An 18,044-nucleotide genomic window follows, 5' to 3' on the forward strand; every position below is an offset into this window, starting at 1 on the left:
AAACATAATTTTAACACACATTTTCCATTTATTTTTCTTTATTTGATGTGCTGCTGGAGTCTGGCTTTATTATCTTACTCATCACAGTCTTTATGTGAGAATTAACTGCAAAGCAGTATCAAACAGCATATCGCTGTGATAAACTCTTAGTCTGAAGATGATATTGATTTTGCTCACACTGAACAGTCAAAAGTCTAGAGGAGGCCTGTTCAACTGATGCCAACTCCGGCCCCTCAATTCAATTTGGCCAAATACAACAAGCCCGCAAAAGCCAGACATTTTGCCACAATCCTTAATGTTCTCGCATTATGAAAAACAAATGTATAACTGATAACGTTACAGCGTGAAAAGACTATTCTATATTTATGATCATAGATAAGGAGTGAGAGAAAAAACACAATGGTTGAGGATATTCGTCAGATGAGAAGAATTTTTTTGTGCTTCAATGATTGTAGAAAAACAAATATAGATGTTTTCCATGAAAGGATGCGCTTCATCGTACATTGTTGTCAAATCATATTGCTCCAATGTGTGACTGTTACAAGGGAACTGTAGGAAGTGACTTTTATCAAGTCTTATGTAAAAATAAACATTCATGTAAGAGTAACTGAAGTGGACAGGAGAGGGATATGGGTGTTCAGGTAACCGGGAGAAGAGATGAATATCGGATGGTAATCATGAAAGGTAGACGGATCTGTTCTAATAATTTGTTTAAGGAGGGAAGGAGAGGCAGAGAGGACTTTGGGAGAGTTAAATGAGCGCCTGCTAAAGCTGGAAGGATTCAAGGAAAGTAAGTATGAAAAGTAGGAAATTATGATTCTGATTAAGATGCACTTAATGGGATTTTTTCTCTTTTTTTGGATAATAGACTTTTTCATTAAGATAACTATTCAGGTAAAAGTAAGATCTGAAAAATCCCTTTAGTGTGGGGTAGAAAATGGGACACCTCAGGGGAGTGTGATTCAATACCATTCACAATCATGATCAATAACATATTTTGAAAATGTATTATAATAGAAAGATAATTATTAGCAGATGATGGGGCAAAGGGAATCATTTGTGTCATGTCGTAAAAAAAATATTCAAGAATATAGAAAGGTGAAATGTGGGTGGAGAGATAACAATAGTTATGTTCCTCACAAGGAAAGAGATTACTGAAAATACACATTTATACTGTATGGAAATAACTTACATCGCGATTTTGACATTTTGTAAAGAGTATATTTTAATTTTGACGATGAGGAAATGAAAGGAAAAACCGGACAGTGTAGAAATGAACTAACTCCACAAGATGGCAGCAATACAAAGGACCCCAGCTTGTTAACCTCAGAGAAGACGAAAATCAGGGGAAGGGCAGATCCACGAAGAAGAATTCAACCCATGGGCTGAATCCGAAACCGACTCACTCATTCACTACTCCCTATTCACTATCCAGGGAGTTATATGTAGAGGACTATGTAGTGAGCTCATCAAACATATAAAAAATGATTTTAATTATTTTTGCTTCATTACCAAAGTTGGAATATTATTTTTAAATGAATACAGGCTAGCAGTCATATATATATCATAAATTAAGTTAGTTAATGGTTTGCGTTATGGGGAAGGGGTCGGATCTATTTTTCTCCTTTTCTGAGATTAAATATATATTTATGTTGATTCTGAATGTTATTTATGAGAATTAATTTATTAGCGGCTTGCTGTGTAACGGTTTATACGTAAACACTCATAACTACTCATAAACGGCCGACTGGTGCGTCGTTGCCTCAATGAATTATGGGGCGACATTATCTCCTTCCCTTTGGTAGAGGATGGTCATGTGTTTCCTTGCTAAAGGAGATGAGCAAGGAAGCGTTGAATGTCCTTTCCTTGCCATTAATAGAATTCGACCAGCGCTAATTGTGGCTGCCACTTAGATACTTCCGGGTCATTTCGATCCCGTTAGGAACCTTCCGAAGCGAAGAAGACTTTTCGACCGCAGCCATGCTCTCATCAGAAAGCGACAAAGATGGCCGCCTGTGGGCTATTCCGCTCCCTGTCTTCCAACTATTTCACAGTTTTGCCTTTACTTACTCGCTCAGCGACACTCTCACCGTTACGGCTGGCATCTCAGCCTTACTTCGGAAGAACTCTCGCCACTTCTAGTCGCTTGACAGCAGGTATTCCGTGCCGTGGGTGCATTTTATTGTAGCATGTTAGCTTACAGTTTCGGTAGCTTGGGGGGTACCGTTAGCTCGGAAAGAAGGACACGAAAGCTAAAGACGCTGTTGCGTGTCTGTCTAAGTGTTGATTCTGGTTGTTATACATTGTAAATACTCCACACTATTCCCGTGGGAAGCTTTTTTTGTTTTCTGAGCGTGTTGTGTTTTGTTTGTAGCACTTAAATTCACAGACAAGCACGAATGGATCCGAGTAGAAGATGACGGGATTGGGACCGTCGGTATCAGCAAGTTTGCTCAAGTAAGTCACCTGGCCGTGCGCGTGCTCGCACAGACACACACTCAAGCTCACAAACGAGGAGACGACATGCATAAACACACACACACACAGGTGAAAATGTATATGACTGCCTTTGACCTTGCTTTCTACCGCTTACAGGAGGCTCTCGGAGATGTAGTTTACTGTGGACTGCCAGAGGTGGGAACACAGCTGGCTCAGCAAGGTAAGGGCAGTGTGGCTATGCTAACACAGTACAGTACACACAGGTAAAGTACTAGTATGAAGGACTAAAGCCCGATCTTAAGCATCGTATTCAAATGGCGTTGTGGAGAACATTCAAACTGTTTATGCTCTATAGTTGGTGATAGTAATTTAATTGTGATTTGAGACTTGCCTTGCCATTTTTTATTATTTAATTATCATATTAAAGTCTGAATGTTGTTTTCCCACATTTGAGTGGCTACAGTACGATGATGTAATACATTCTGCCGAAAGTATCTTATGATTGAGCCAAACAAACAATGATTATACTACTTCCTTGATCATGCTAATGATAGATTTTGTGATTAAGTCAGTATCACTAGTCATTGCTTGACTTGATGACGGTAAGATATCTGCGCCTGCTTTTAAAGCAATGGCTTGAAATGCATTTTTCTTCTGCCAGATTAAAATTGATTCTTGTTGGTTCAACTTTATTCAAAAATGACATGCAGGATATGTTAATGTTATGTTGCCTATTGGTCCAAGAAACTATGCTTAATATTTTTTGTGTGCAGTTTTGAATTATCATATGTATTACTTTTTTTTTTCAACACAGCAGGCCTTACAAAACATGGCTATCTAAATAATTAATTTTACATTTTAAAGCAAGAACTACATTTGCATTTAGGAGTATAATTATTTGAGCTTGTCACACCTGTTTCTAAGCAAACACATGTTGTATTGACAAAACACCTAAGGTCAATTTGACTTAGCAATGTTTGCCTTCTGTTTAGTTGCCTTTCTGGAATTGCCTAACTCTTATGCAAATACACTTGTTTCTTTTATCTACTACCACAGATGAGTTTGGAGCTTTGGAAAGCGTGAAGGCTGCCAGTGAGCTCTATTCCCCCTTAACTGGGGAAGTTGTAGAAGTCAATGCACTACTGGCAGACAATCCTGGTCTGGTGAACAAGTCTTGCTACAAAGATGGTAAGCACACGCATACAAATATGTAGTCAACCACTTCGATATTTGAGGCTAATGTGAGAGTTCAAACAGGTGCAAAGTAGATGGATGATATGTTACAATATTAAAAACCCTCTGGAGTCCAAAGGTAATTTTTGCAATTTGTACATTGACACCAGTCTTTGTTTACCTTCTATAAACTATTACTGCGGTTATCTATTAATTTGTGCATATTTTGCTTAAAAAATGTGTTCATTGTTACATAATCAACTCCACTTTTACAGATGAATGCCTTGACTTTACCTCAAAACTTTAATTGGCATTGATTTAAAAATGAAAACATTATGTACTGATAAAAGGATTCACTCTTTTTAGCTTTACCAACCATAATAATTCACAGTATTCAGCTGTGAGGTTTAAGGAAACTGCTCACTGCCTTATTTTGGACAGTAGATGGCAGTAATGCAACATAAGGTAGTAGGTTAAAAAGGTGAACTCATGATTGTTCCTGCCACCAGCCCCTTCTTCGCCACTGCAGCCTGAACGGTCACTTTCCATCTGAATATGCCTGAATATCTAAATCAGACAAATATCTATACTGTCAAATCTTCATCTCCCCTGCACCCACATATTGGGGAACGCTATTTTTACTGGTGGAAATGTAACAAACAAAGATCAAAGACATTTTTTAGTTGCATTGCACCTCACGTCTACTAAAGCTTGAGAGTAGCACTCTGTAATTCTACCTCCTTCAAGTGCAGCAGTTCTTGCTTTTACCTGAACATTTTCCTCTTGGCGTGATTATGCCTAATGTGATTTTAACCTATTCAATATAGGTTGGCTGATGAAGATGACCATTGGCAACCCTGCAGAGCTCGATGCTCTTATGGATGAGACAGCCTATGAGAGATACATCCGCTCCATTGAGGACTAACCTAACACCCCCCTGATGAAGTGCTACGCTCCCCCCTCTCCTTTTCAAACACCACTGGCAGGAAGATCCACAAGCTGTGCCTGTGTCAGCTACAACTCTTTGCTTTGCATCCACCACCGGAGCCCAAGAGCTCCAGAATGCTGACCTGGCAGTGTTGTAGAGCTGTGAACATTAGGAATCCTTTATCTACTGTTGGAGACTGACTTTAAGGGACCTGTCAATCTGCAGTGAGTAAACATTCAGTGTTAAATTGTTGCAGTCTCAAATCCCTAAACAGAAGAGCCTAGAGACTCTAGAACAGTTTAAACACACAGTCAGAGGACAACTTGAATTTCTGTTGTAGGACGTTGTTAGACTTTAAAAAAAGCACTTTGGTCTTTATGGTATTAATAATAATGTTGGTCTACACTGCATGTAGGATGGCTTAATTGTAGACATGGGACCTGTAAATTAGAAAATAAACATTTCCTGAGACATTGGGTTTTATTTGTCATTTTTATTTAATCCCGAAGTTTAGACTTGGAGTGGGCAGGATTTTAAAAAGACTGCTTTTCACATAGCTGCACTCATGTGAGTAAAAAAGATCCCTGGTATTGCACAAGTAACAGGTAACATGCTTGACAGTACGTCAGAGTCACATTATATAAATTCTATTTGCATATTTACTCATTTGCATCATTAAAACCATTACAGTCCAGCCACATGTTATACCTTCACACAAATATTTCCAGCCTCAAATTAAAGCCCATTATACAAATGTATATAAAAGGTCGTCTCTGAACCATAATTCAAAACAGTAGATTGGAGCCAACATCTAACTTGACTTAAGTATTTTAATAAACACATTGATAACTAAATAGACTTTTTGGATGGATAACATTTTGTAAACATTGTAAAAACATTTCAAAACTGATCTGATGAGATGACACCAAATGCTGTTTCCCCTCACTTCTAACTCAAAACTATGCATGTGTAACATACCTCAGATTAGTGTTAGGCCTTTAAGAAAGAAAGCAGCATCGGAAAAAATAGTATAATGGCCGACCCGTCACCAAGGTTGGTATAGCTCAATACTTGAGATTATATTTAAAGTACAAAATGTTTTGAATGAACATTCTGGAGCCATTGTCTGTTGCCTCCCTCTATGTAGAGCCCAGTTTAGATTGTGTACTTCTCATCTTTGCACTTAAAGACTTGTTCTGTAACATTTATACTTGTGCATTTTACATCTAGAAACTGTCTTGTCACTTAGAACCTGTAAACTTTCAGTCTTGATCTCTGGGTCACCTGATGGAGGAGACTGCCCCACCAGGTACCACAGAAAACCTGTCTTTGGCTTTTGGAGTCCGTCTGGCCCTGCCCCGAGGTGCAAGAGGCAAAGGGAGACCCTCAATCCTGCGATAATCGCTCTCCAGCCTCTCCTTTCTCTGAACACCTTCATACATAACACTGGCTGTAAAGTCCCTTTCATTAAAAAACGCAATGGTCTCATCCCTCTTGCGGCTCACATATCCTTTTAGAACAGCATTGTAGGGATTTGAGACGGCGTCTGCACCTGGATCTTCTAGCTGGTGTTTGAATTCCATGCGGGTGATAACGGGCATTAGGAACTGCCTCCCTTCTTTAACCACACTGTCATCCCTGTGTGATACGCCCAGACTCTCAGAGACCAGGCGTGAGGGCAGAGGCACCAAGTCACAGCCTGAGTGCTTGTCCACATACTGTCCAAACTCTTTCCGCACCAGAGCTACATCTTGCAGGGAACGACTCCTCCGCTCCTCCAGGTCTGTAACAATTCGCTCAGGATATGTCTGGCCGAAAACCACACCTAATCAGCGAGGAAAGCAAGGAAAGGAGATTTGCATGTTAATGTGTGAAACCGAATCCCCTACCGGTTTTAGACTGAGCATGATCATTTCCTCACCAGAACGTCGAAGCATGGATGCGGGACATTTCCACGGTTTGTGAATAAGCTCATCAGGCAGATCTGCAAGTTCGGGACACCATTTCCTAACATAGCTGCCGTAGGGGTCACAGGTCATCGCTGCATCGACGGGGTGCATGACAAAGTTCCAGTGATCCAGACCACACATGCCCCCGTTCTGCCACATCATGGCATCTATGGCAACGTCTGCATCCACTAAGGTGTCCTAAACACATGTATTTGTTTGATACAGTCACTAAGTAGTTCTTATTTACATACAGTTTATTGCTGCTGTATGGCATCTATAAGGGTGCATTTTGCACCAGGTCTCACCTGGAACCAGTGGTAGCCTTCTTGCCAGGGCAGATAGAGATATGCTATCAGAAAAGACGCCACCACGTGTCTCATGTAGTTGTTCATCCAGCCTGTCCGCCACAGCTGCCTCATGGCTGCATCCACCAGAGGGAAGCCCGTTCTTCCTCGCTGCCAGGCCTTCAGGTGGCCACGATCACTACTCCACCGCAGAGCCTGCAAATACCAGCAGATGAAGAATGCTTCGTAATTTTGTACTTCTTCATTGTGTGAGGCTTCTACTTACTCATGAAGAAAGTGAAGGGCAGTTGAACTTTACATATTTCTTTCAGTAAATGTTAATGCGTCATCGAGATGTCTGTAACAGATTTCTACCTTGTACGGAGGTCTGAGGGATTCCCAGGGAAGGTCAGGAAACAATGTCAGCTGCCAGTAAGCCAAATCTCTCCACGCCAGTTTACGTTGGAACTTTGGGGGTCGACAGCGTGCTCCTTTGGCATCCCACAACAGCCAGCGTGGGCTGAGCTGACCAAAGTGAAGGTAGGGAGATAGACAGCTGGTATTCGGAGCATCTGCCCTGCCTGACTCTTTTTCATATCTATACACACCTAGGACACAAGGGGGAATCATGATAGTGTTAGATCAATGACACACTTCTTAACGTTCCTCTAAATACATTCAATGTGCATGCACGGTGTCTCACCATCATTCAGAAAGGCCTCTAGTCGGGCACAAGCTCCTTCCTCACTGAAATCCCAGGAACTACGAATGTTAGCTGCCCAGTCGATCTGAATGCCAAAAAGAACAAAGAAATATTGAGGACTTTATGATCTTTTGTTTCTTAGATTTCCTCTTTGTGAGTTATTGCATAGAGAGATCGCTGTGGAAAGGCCTCAGCCATGATACATGGTGCACCCACTCTACCAGGTGTGCTACCGGGAACCCATTCATGATCTAATCTTATTGTATTTTGGGCAATGGATCAGCCCTATGGGGTTGCTCTGCTGTCGTTACTGACCGTTGTGCCATCCTTCCTGTGGGGCATGCGAGCCAGACCTAGCGTGTCCAAAGAGACACCCTGAAGCCTGTGGGCAGGTGTGGGGAGCGACCCAGGAGGGTCCAGGGGGACCCCGAATGCAGACCCTGGGTTCTGTCTACAGCAGCTCATAAAGTGAGACACTGAACCTATTCCTGAATCAAGAGAAGAAAAAACAGGAGCTCCACATCAAATTGCCAATAAGCTTTACATACACACATTTTAAGCTTTTGTTATATTTTGTTGTGACTAACCTCTGAGTCCCACACCCGCCGTGCTGACAGAGTACGGGTCTCTGAGGCAGTATGAGTGGAACATCCTGCAATCAACGCCATTTTTCTGAAGGGCTGACACGACCACATCATCCCTCTCCTTCAGCCAGGGCTCATAGAGGGCGTTAGCCAAAACTGTTTTTGCCCCCGTCTCCTTTACCAGCTCCTTGAGGGTACACAGAGAAGATCCGTTTGCCTTGAAGAAGAAAAGATGGCCTCCAATGCCCTCCAGTGATGAACAGAAACAAGATAAAGCTTGATGAAGCCAGTATTTACCTGTTAAAAAAAGAAGAGGCATGATTGTACACCAGTCTGCAGACTTGCAAATTGATACACTTTGGTTTTATATGAGGAAGCTTTAGTTCTATATGAGACGTTATACGAGGAGCACAGCCACAATTAAGGGCGGTGATGCGTTGAACTTACAAGCTCCCCCCATAGCCACTGTGATGCCAGGTCCCTCTTCCTCCTCAGGGCTCCAGATGAAGACAGGAATGACAGGTGCACCAATCTCTAATGAGCCAGTGAGAGCAGGGTTGTCCCCAAGTCGCAAGTCCCTCCTGACCCACAGCAGAACCGGAGGCGGTGCTGATGGAGAACAGGGCAAACCTACAACCTGCTGGCCAGTGCCTTTACGCCGCTGTCGCCTGTTCTTAGAGCGCTTTGGCTTCTCTGATTGATTCACATCTCCCTCAGCCATCATTTGGTCACCGTCTTCAACCGTGTCTTGCTCGTAAAATGTGTGAGACGGTCTGGAGGCACACACAGGCCAACTTGTTCCTGGCGTCTCCTTATTATATTTGGCAACATGCGTGCTTTTCTGAAGCTCAGTTTCTCCGGTTGTCTGCAGTGGGCCTGCCTTGACCCAGGGTCCAGTTTGTGGTGAGGTGGTGTTTTTTCTCCCGCCGACTACATCTGTGAACTGGGTGGGGCTGCTTCCCTGCGGCTGAGATACAGGGGTCGGTTGAAAAGAGCTTCTCTGATTCGGTGCGCCTCTCGGTTGCTGAAGTCTGGACTCTTGGCTGGGGGTTGACAGCTGGGGATCTTTCATTTCCAGTAGAGAGAGTGCCAATGCAAGTTCCAGTTCATCATCTTCAGTCTAGAATCGAATTAGGACAATCCATCACTATTACTGTTAAATATTGGTCTGTAGTAAACGGTGCAGAGATGAACATTTTCATGTACAATAAACCTGTCAATAAGTATGAACAAGAGCAAACAACTTACACCTTTTCCATAGAATAAGTACTAATAATATAGAGTAAGTAATAATAATATAGAGTAAGTACTAATAATTAATATATATATATCTATATCTATAGATATATATATACACGGAAATAAGTATTGTTAATATATATATATATATATATATATATATATATATATATATATATATACATATATATTAACATTATTAATAATACTTATTTTCGTATGTATGACGATTCGTTGTTATGGTAACTGATGAGCAGCAGAGATCTAATCAACCAGAAAGAGTGAACACACCTGAGGGGGAGGGGCTCCTCCGAGCACAGGAGCTAGCACAAGCTAGCTTTAACGTAATTTCAAGGAGCTAGCACAAGCTAGCTTTAACGTAATTTCAGTTGTAAAAATAAAAAAAGTCACTAGAGCTAGTCGACAAAAAGTTGTAAAATACAGATGAAAATGGCACATAGATTTACCCATGTTTCTAATAATGTCAACGTACAGTAACTTAACACTAAACAACTTAGTTACATAGAGAAGCTCGTTGTTGGCTAACACGTTAGCAATTAATTCACTCATGTTTGGCTAACTTGGAGTCGTCGTTCATATCGTATTGGTCAAGAATCGCCAGATGCAGTTTAAAGGGGTAAGTAAGACGCACCAGACCAACTTTATAATATATTAGTGACGTTGAACCACTGACGTGACGTAGCCCAGGATTTAAAACGTGAGGTTGTAACGTTACTTATATTGAGCAAACCCACTGACCTTAGAGAAATATTGCTTGTAGAGGGAGGTGAGGGTTGAGTGCAGGGAGCTGTTAGCCGTGGACAGGGGGTGGATGAGGGTCAGGAACTGTGAGCGGGTATCCTGGTGCCCCAGAGCGGACAAACACATCGCAAAAAATCCCTCTGGATCCTCTCGACCCACCAGCACGTCGCGTAACGTGGTTCTCACCAAGGCTTTTCTGTCATCAGCAGCGCCCACCGAAAAAGGCATCTTTAGAAGTGATGTAAAACTGCTGTAAATAAATAATTATCGTCTACCACATGATTTTCACACAGAGCGCCACACGTCCCGAACCTAGCCCTCGGTAGCCGTTACCAAACAGCTGATTTTTGAGTTACACAAGCCATGTGTTAGTGTTTTGTAACCTTCGGAGCTCCGGCCTTGTAATGGGTTAAACTCACCACTAGGGGGTGTGCCAGTCTAAAAAATAAGAGCTTCGTAGGGAAGGCAGTGAAAGCCATGGTACCTGTTTTGTTTTTTGTTGTAACAGCTGGGATTTCCTGTTTACATTTCATTAATACGATATTAGGGTAGAGGGATGAAGATATTTTAAATGATCCAGGAATGTCATAGGTCTCTCTCTCTCTCTCTCTCTCTCTCTCTCTCTCTCAATCCCCCCCTCCCCCCCTTTCATGTACAGTGTAATCATGTAATCATTCCTTGACGAAACATCTCAACTACGACAAGGGCCCACACGAGCGCAGTGCAATCAAATAGAGATCTTTGAATTTGTATTAAAAGGAAGGGGGCATCTCCCTTAAGATAATCATTCTCTCATTTTTGCATACCGGTAGCCTTCATCTTGACAGGAATGTGGTCCTTTTAAGTGCACCTTGTGATGTGAGACTGAAAGACAAAGGCAGGAGAGACAGTGTACCCAGCAGTGAATGTTTAATCATGGTCTGTATTCAAGCTTAAGATGGGTTGCTAAGTAATTGATTTTTTTTTCTTATGAGACAATGCATAAGCTTTTGAATGCACGCAGCAGGAGACAATAATACTGTATGTGACACTTTTCGACCAAACTCAGGAAAAGCATTTGAGTTCCAGTTAAACTACTGTATTACTGAAATGACTCAATGTCATATTTTGTTCATGTCCTCAAGTATTGATCTTAAATATGACCTAGGGCTTCATGTACATGTCAAGGACACGTGGTCTCACATATTCAGGCTTTTATCTAAGAAGACATCTTAAGAGTGTATGAAGGGAAGATGTGTTGAGAGCTGTGGTATGTGGCGAGAGCAAGACAGAAAGAGGGGGGGAGAGAGAGAGAGAGAATCAATAGTGTTTAGACAGAGAAGTGGAGTCTAAGTGTGTGATCAATAGAGAGCAGAGAGGAGAGATTAGCTGCTTTTCTCTCTCAAACTAACACTGACAAATTGGTGAATTGGTGTATCGGCCCTTGGGCTAAACGGATTGACCTGCTGTTTCCATGTTCTACCGTGTACTGTCAATAAAGATCTGTGTTCATTGTGGCTCTCAATGAAGAGAGTGAATGAAGTACCGGAAAAGAGAAAAAGTGGAGGGAAGGAAAGAAGGAAGGGGAAATGGAGAGGTCTTAAGAGAGAAAAGCGAGGTACGGCTCAGGTGACCAAGTAACCTTCATCCCCACAAAATGTCCACACCTTCGTCTCATTAACACACGTGCACTCACATGTGCATCCCCGTGCACACCGTTATAAAACCATAATAACGTCTCTAGGAAAATTAATGGAAAGGTAGATTAAAAACTAAGTGAGGAGAAACGGGCCACTGGTGTAGCTATTTGCAACTCATAAATCATTCTGACACACCCACGCGCATGTAGACACATGCATACACACGCACGCCAGCACACACACACACACACACGCACACACACACGCACACACAAGTACTGTAATTAACCACAGGCTATTTACTCTCTCCTGCTGTAAATTAGACATGCAGACACAGTTATTACATTAGGGGGATCTGCCATGCAGAATACTAACAGGAGGAGGAGGGGACACTGGTATACACAACAACCCGCTCATACAAACATAAACACACACACACACATACATGTACACAAGAAAGAGGGTATGGAAGAATCATAGACTGACGGGAGTGAAAATGAAGCTGCAGCACAGAGAATAGGGGCCCCCAGCTCTTTGTTCCCTGCTGCATTTCATTATCTGAAACGCCAGCCAACACACACGACACACACACATAACGCACCTCCCCCTTCCCTAAAGCTGTCTGCCTCCACTCCATGCACACAGCACAAAAAGAGGGGAAAATAGAGATACTGCGTCAGTGCCATTCACTGGCATCTAAACCCGGTCATGACAACCATGTCTGCATGGTCATCCTGGGCAGATCGGCTCGCCCAGAAGCTGAGTTGAACACTTCAACCCGGACTGGCAAAAAGTGCTTTCCCATATATTCTATTTTAAGCAGAACAATAGGAGATAAGGACTTGATTAAAGCAAGTATCGATACCCTGTCTTGGGTAGCTTGTCTCCATTAACTTCATTTGAATTGTTTTTTTTTTCTCCGGCAGTCCACCGCCTTCTGTTTGTGTGTGTCCTCTGGTTCCCCCTACCTCCCTCACCCCTCTCTGTCCCTCAGTTTTCCCACGGTGATCGATAGCTCATTACAATCATTGACTGCGGCTCATCAGCACCTGTTAAAGTCTGGAGAGACACAGAGAAGGTGCATGGGCGTCTGAGAGTGCGTTATGTGTGATGCAAGCATATTGATAAATAGAAAAGATTGGTCTGCAATGAGTCAGAGGTGAAGTTTGACATTTTGAATAGGTATTTTCTGCATTCATCGCTGCAGGTGTCTAGTTTGTCGCCGCTTTATGGTCCGCGGTCTTGAAGAACATCTTATTATGCAACTCACGTGGGTACCATGGTTTGTTGCTATGGTGATTGCCAAGGGAGCCGGAGTATTATAGGTGTTTATCCTAGACAGGAGCAAGGCTACTCACCGTCTATCAGGACAAGCTTCAATTTACCACACAGTTTGGACCACACATTAAGATCGACACAGTCACATAGGGACAAAGAGAAAAGACAGCATACACACATTCTAGTGTGGGTGTGATTTTAGTGGATATATTATTCAGTATTCATATTCCTGGAAGAAAGACGTTGTTCAAACATTCAGTTGTTGGTTTAATGCGTCACTGCAGGGTGTGTTTTTGGAGAGGACAGGCTGTGAACTGAAAGAAGCAAACAGGGAGACTATAATAAACTACAGACGATGGTTAAGGGCAAAGACAAATGTGTGAAAGACACAAAATAAACGAGACAATAGTGAGACCTTAGGAATCCCCCATGGATTCATTCACTGGATGTGGTCTAAGAAAAGGGGGAAATTGGCACAAGACTGTTACGTTTTAATAAAAGTGGATGTACATAGTGTGAATACAATGGAGGACTGAAAAGAGAACAAGTCTCTCAGCCTATGCATAAATTACACACATCATTTACATATTCATTATGTTTTGTGTACTAATGAGAGTATTTGCTTAATAGCTCCACCACCACTGGCAGCTTTTGTTTGACACAAGATTTTAAAGAGGAAAAAACAACGAGAAGCAAGGGTCATCTCAGAAAAAGTGGGTGAGGTCAATGGTATGCAATCGATTTTAGTGATCAGTCATATTCATGTGTATATGTATAGTGCGTGTGAACTCACACAACCTGCGTACGGCTCTTAGATATGCAAAAAGAAGCACAAATGATGGGGGTTGGTAAAAGTTAATTAAGACAACACAAGCTTTATGCAAACTCAGGGCTCTCTTCGTCTGTCTCCTCTTGTCTCAGTGGAACAAGTAACTGCTGAGGTAATTATGTACAGTGCAGTCTCTCAAAGCATCGCTTCAGGTGCCAAAAAAAAAAAAAGTCTCCCGAACGACAACAACGACCGTCGATTTGCGCCACACATTTTACGAAATGAGAAGTTGTATATGTGTCAATTAACCAATGTCGTGTAAATTTACAAACGCAGCATTTAATACACGCGAAGAGGGTACACGATTCACAAAATAGATGAATGAAATGACGGGAAGAGAGAGGGATGGAAATGTACAGACAGGGGGAAGGGCAACGGAGGGATGAGCTACAAATGAGAGCAATGGCGGTGGCAGGTTGGCACAGTGCCATCCAGTCAGGACTTGAGCGGGGGCGGGCATGGGCATGGGCGAAGGGGTGAGGAGAATAAGAATGGAAGAGGAAGGGAAACAGACCTCCATACTGCTACCATGGTGCCACCTTGGCACAGGCACAATGGGGCAACGTGAACTGCGGAGCGGGCAAAGAAAGAAGATACGGAAAATATGATTGGACAGCAGAGCATAGAAGTGAAGAAGATGCCGGAAGACACGGGATGACTCGGATGTAGCTAGATGACGGGAAGCTGAGAAGGATGTTGAGGAGGAAAATGGATGATACTATGAAACTGTATGGTTTAACTCGGTGATGACCGTTGATCATACGAAGAAGAATGACAGCGGGGAATCCAACATTCCGTTCACTTTTCACATTTTCTTTCTCTCCATGCCAGCCACAGCAATACCAGCCAGCGGGCACCATGCCAGCCTGGCATACCCGAAGCGATCAAAGTGGTCGACGGAGGACTGTCTCAGTCAAAGACACGGGGACTCACCTCTGAGGATTTGCTGCTAATCGCCGTTTGTTTTGCCTGGACAAAGCCAAGAAGTGGTGCCCAGGCAACGGTTACCAGTGATTCTGTGATGGCATCTTTTCGGGGGCGGCTTGGGCACGGCGAGGACGGTTGGCACGCAGCCAAGCCAACGTAACGCTCACATTTGCAAACAGAAACCTCCATACGGTGAGCAGAACATTTCGGATGCCTTAAATGTTTTGGCGATGGCATCCCCTCAAGGGAGAGACCAGAAACGGAGATGGCACCATGCCAAACACAAACAGGGAGGCATTCACGGGCGCCACCAGAAGCCATACAAAAAAAAAGAAAGCGTAGTAAATGCGGATACAAAATAGTAGCAGAAGGTCTGAACCAGAGCCAAATGCAACTATGGTAGAAGTATGGAACAAAAACTGTTTCCTCGATGCCAACTCTGTTCGGTGCCAATTTCTGCACTGCAAGGATTACATTACAAAGAACTACAAGGGATTGTACCATTCTGTTATGAAGAGGAAGAAGAGGAATAATGAGCAAAATGAATAAAGGATATAGAAAAAGAAAAAAATGGGAATTTTGTGCTTTAAAAAGAACAGTGAGAGTGTGTGGACAAGGATGAGGAAGAGCCTCTTTCCTGCACATGCACACCTGGGACATCCTTAAAGGGATATCCCATCAGACTGCTGTGTGTGTTAAAGGGAGGGATGTGTTGGCATCATCACCAGGTTGTCAAGCTGTGTTTCTCTATTGCCAGTCTGGGAGACTGCTGCAGTCGTCGGGGGCGGGCAACTGTCTGGGCATCTCATCTGCAGCTAATTAACAGCCACACACTAATTCTAACAGCCGATCATAATTAGCGATTTAATCGCTCGTCAACGCTTTACTCCCCCCTTAAATTGTGCCTCCTATTTGGACATGTGCGGATAAGCTATGGAACGCCGGGATCCCCCCTCCCCTTCGCCTCGTCCTTCTTTCCTTCATCCTTGGCTCCAGACTCCAGTGGGATCTTAATTAAGCCTGGGCTTCATTATGCAAATGGAGTACAATAAACGACAGCAGAGGTGGAGCTGGATCCAGACTGAAACGGAACGGTGGGAGGGGAGCACTGGAGGTGGAAAATGAAGAGATGTGGAAGGTTACCAAAATCGTATATATATATATATGATGTTACCGCATTACAATAATTGCATATTGTTGTAACATGTATGTCCGCAGTGTAATACTGCCACATGGGGTGTGAGAATCCACATTTCTCGCTCTGATGTTCCAGCTCCGTTGCCAATGGAAAAAGTTCTCTGAAATAACACTGGATACGCAGAATGTCATCCCTCACAAAGCGAATTCATAAGGGAACGGTGACAATGAACCCCTTAATATCACCAGTTGGTCGTTGTCGTGGATACGAAGAAAGATGGTTGAGATAGAAGAGAGAGAAAGGAGGCAGACAGAAACACTGACAGTGGCAGCAGCATGGCAGCTAATGTCATCTCGGTTTAATCATCGCATGGGATCATGGGGTTCATGAAAATTAATTTGCATATCATTAAATGGAGAGAGGTTATTTGGTGCAGGCAGACAAAATGGGATTGGATAAAGCAAGAAAAAAAAGGCAAATGGAGGCGCTCGTTATTAAACAGCAATGTTTTATAGTCCGCCAGCCAATTCATTTAATTTGGGTATAATTAAAATGTGTCAGACTCAATCAATCATTCCAACAGGGATACTATCAATGTTTCAGTCTGAAAAAAAGAATAATCAGTGGATATGCCGTCCGACATTTTCCAATAACAGTTTAAGTGCTTCAGTCTACTGTGAGCTTGACCCATCCACTCTCTTTTTTCTCATTTATAAGACGCACTGTATCAAAACATCAATTGCGACTTCCCTGTATTGTGTGAAGACATGTCTATTTCTGACAGGTGGTGATGCCACCTCGCGTTAGTCAATAAGAGGATAGCGCACACTGTCTTATTGACCTCAGCACTAAGCTGTCACTGCTGTGTATGTATGCGCATGCATATGTGCATTTCTCATTTGCATAAGTGATGTAATTAGACCGCCCTTTCACATGTAGATCAGTTTGACAACATGGCATCACTCCAACACACACGTACAGCCGTACGCACACACACACACAAACACACGCGGCGGCACACGCTTACTGCCGTGACCACCCCCATATCATGGGGAGTCTGTTGTCTGTGAGCAGAGAGTGTAAAGATTAACATAATCCAGCTAATAAGTGTGAGTAATATTCACACAGTGACGCGTGTCGTAGACACTGTCCCGCTGATGCGTATTTGTATCTCATTATAGATGTAAAGTACTGAAGGGGGACCAACGGGGGGGGTGAGAGGGGGTGGGGGGAAGTCACAAAAAAGTGTGCCTGAATGTGGAGACACAAGAATGACAATAACCAGCAGGATTTGTTGTAAAAAGCTATACTATCCACCCTTTCTGCAGGTCTAGAGACTGTATATATATTATGAAGACAAATTACAAAGGGTACCTCATTGTGGGGGCTGGAGATCGGCATAGGAAGACTTTGTAATGTTTCCACAAAATCAGAAAGACAATTTCACTCATTTCCCCACTCGTTTACAGTACGAAGAAGGCACAGACTGTCAGTTTTTGCAGCAGAATGTAGGAATTATAAATAGAGCGTATTTGCGCTCGCAGGCTAGCTCTGCCACATGATTGATTAGGATGGTGTGACGACCATTAAAAAGTCATTTAAAAGATGGATAGGGACCACATTTCCAAATAAAAACCACTTTATACCTGATGAAGTGCTGAACAAACTCTCCTTCAAAGACATTTACTGATTACTCTCACTGTGTGAGTGAGTGTAATGTGGGAAGTAGCGTGTGTAGCCCTGCATCAGCTGTAGGAGATACCAAAGCAATCTTCAGGACACAGTAGGGTGGTGGGATTTTTTAAAGCAAAAATTAGATCTCAGTTTTTTAGCCTCATTTGGACGTAGATGTTATCTATGGGCATACGCAACATCACAAACAGGCCGACACGCGCACGCACGATTTGAAATGTAGCTGACGGCACGACATCACTCCGACTGAATCCTTATCCACAGACGCAGAGCTGTGTCTAAATGTGCGAATGTATTTCAGCTCTGTCTCTTTAACTCGGGGCTCCACCACAGCAGCATGCTTTGGGATTCATGCATAAACATGAGCTGGCCTTTCAGCTCCCTCCTCACATAACCAATCTAAATCTAAATGAGCCCCCACTATTGATACACCAGCAGGCAATGACATTACACCCCCCCAGCTCCAGCCCAATCCCCTACTCTACCCTTCCACCCCCAGC

At 43.0% G+C, this 18,044-nt stretch overlaps 3 protein-coding genes across 3 annotated transcripts in view; 2 read left to right on the plus strand and 1 right to left on the minus strand.

Moving 5' to 3' along the window:
- calub (calumenin b) overlaps nucleotides 1-18,044 on the plus strand; it is a 140,573-nt gene that overhangs the window by 93,767 nt on the left and 28,762 nt on the right. The window lies entirely within an intron of this gene.
- Nucleotides 1,964-5,013, plus strand: LOC311019283 (glycine cleavage system H protein, mitochondrial-like). The gene is made up of 5 exons (XM_084018590.1): nucleotides 1,964-2,156; nucleotides 2,375-2,457; nucleotides 2,596-2,659; nucleotides 3,496-3,627; nucleotides 4,440-5,013. The coding sequence occupies exons 1-5, from the start codon at nucleotides 2,006-2,008 to the stop codon at nucleotides 4,535-4,537; spliced, it is 528 nt and encodes a 175-aa protein (XP_083874716.1). The 5' UTR covers nucleotides 1,964-2,005; the 3' UTR covers nucleotides 4,538-5,013.
- On the minus strand, nucleotides 5,157-10,367 carry LOC311019282 (deoxyribodipyrimidine photo-lyase). The gene is made up of 9 exons (XM_084018589.1): nucleotides 10,059-10,367; nucleotides 8,508-9,180; nucleotides 8,064-8,357; nucleotides 7,792-7,964; nucleotides 7,477-7,561; nucleotides 7,149-7,381; nucleotides 6,795-6,989; nucleotides 6,462-6,687; nucleotides 5,157-6,365 (listed from the first exon to the last, which is right to left on the minus strand). Exons 1-9 carry the CDS (start codon nucleotides 10,287-10,289, stop codon nucleotides 5,821-5,823), a joined length of 2,655 nt encoding a protein of 884 aa, XP_083874715.1. The 5' UTR covers nucleotides 10,290-10,367; the 3' UTR covers nucleotides 5,157-5,820.

This window comes from Eutrigla gurnardus, assembly GCF_963514095.1.
Source record: "Eutrigla gurnardus genome assembly, chromosome: 9".
In the NCBI taxonomy this organism is placed as follows: domain Eukaryota; kingdom Metazoa; phylum Chordata; class Actinopteri; order Perciformes; family Triglidae; genus Eutrigla; species Eutrigla gurnardus.

Excerpts from the sequence above, each read along its gene's own strand:
- LOC311019283 (XM_084018590.1), top strand. The coding sequence starts at position 2,006 with ATGGCCGCCTGTGGGCTATTCCGCTCCCTGTCTTCCAACTATTTCACA. Across the intron at positions 2,660-3,495 it reads AACACAGCTGGCTCAGCAAG|ATGAGTTTGGAGCTTTGGAA; the intron begins GTAAGGGCAGTG and ends CTACTACCACAG. Across the intron at positions 3,628-4,439 it reads CAAGTCTTGCTACAAAGATG|GTTGGCTGATGAAGATGACC; the intron begins GTAAGCACACGC and ends TATTCAATATAG.
- LOC311019282 (XM_084018589.1), bottom strand. The coding sequence starts at position 10,289 with ATGCCTTTTTCGGTGGGCGCTGCTGATGACAGAAAAGCCTTGGTGAGA. Across the intron at positions 9,181-10,058 it reads ACAAGCAATATTTCTCTAAG|ACTGAAGATGATGAACTGGA; the intron begins GTCAGTGGGTTT and ends ATTCGATTCTAG. Across the intron at positions 8,358-8,507 it reads AGTGGCTATGGGGGGAGCTT|GTAAATACTGGCTTCATCAA; the intron begins GTAAGTTCAACG and ends TTTTTTTAACAG.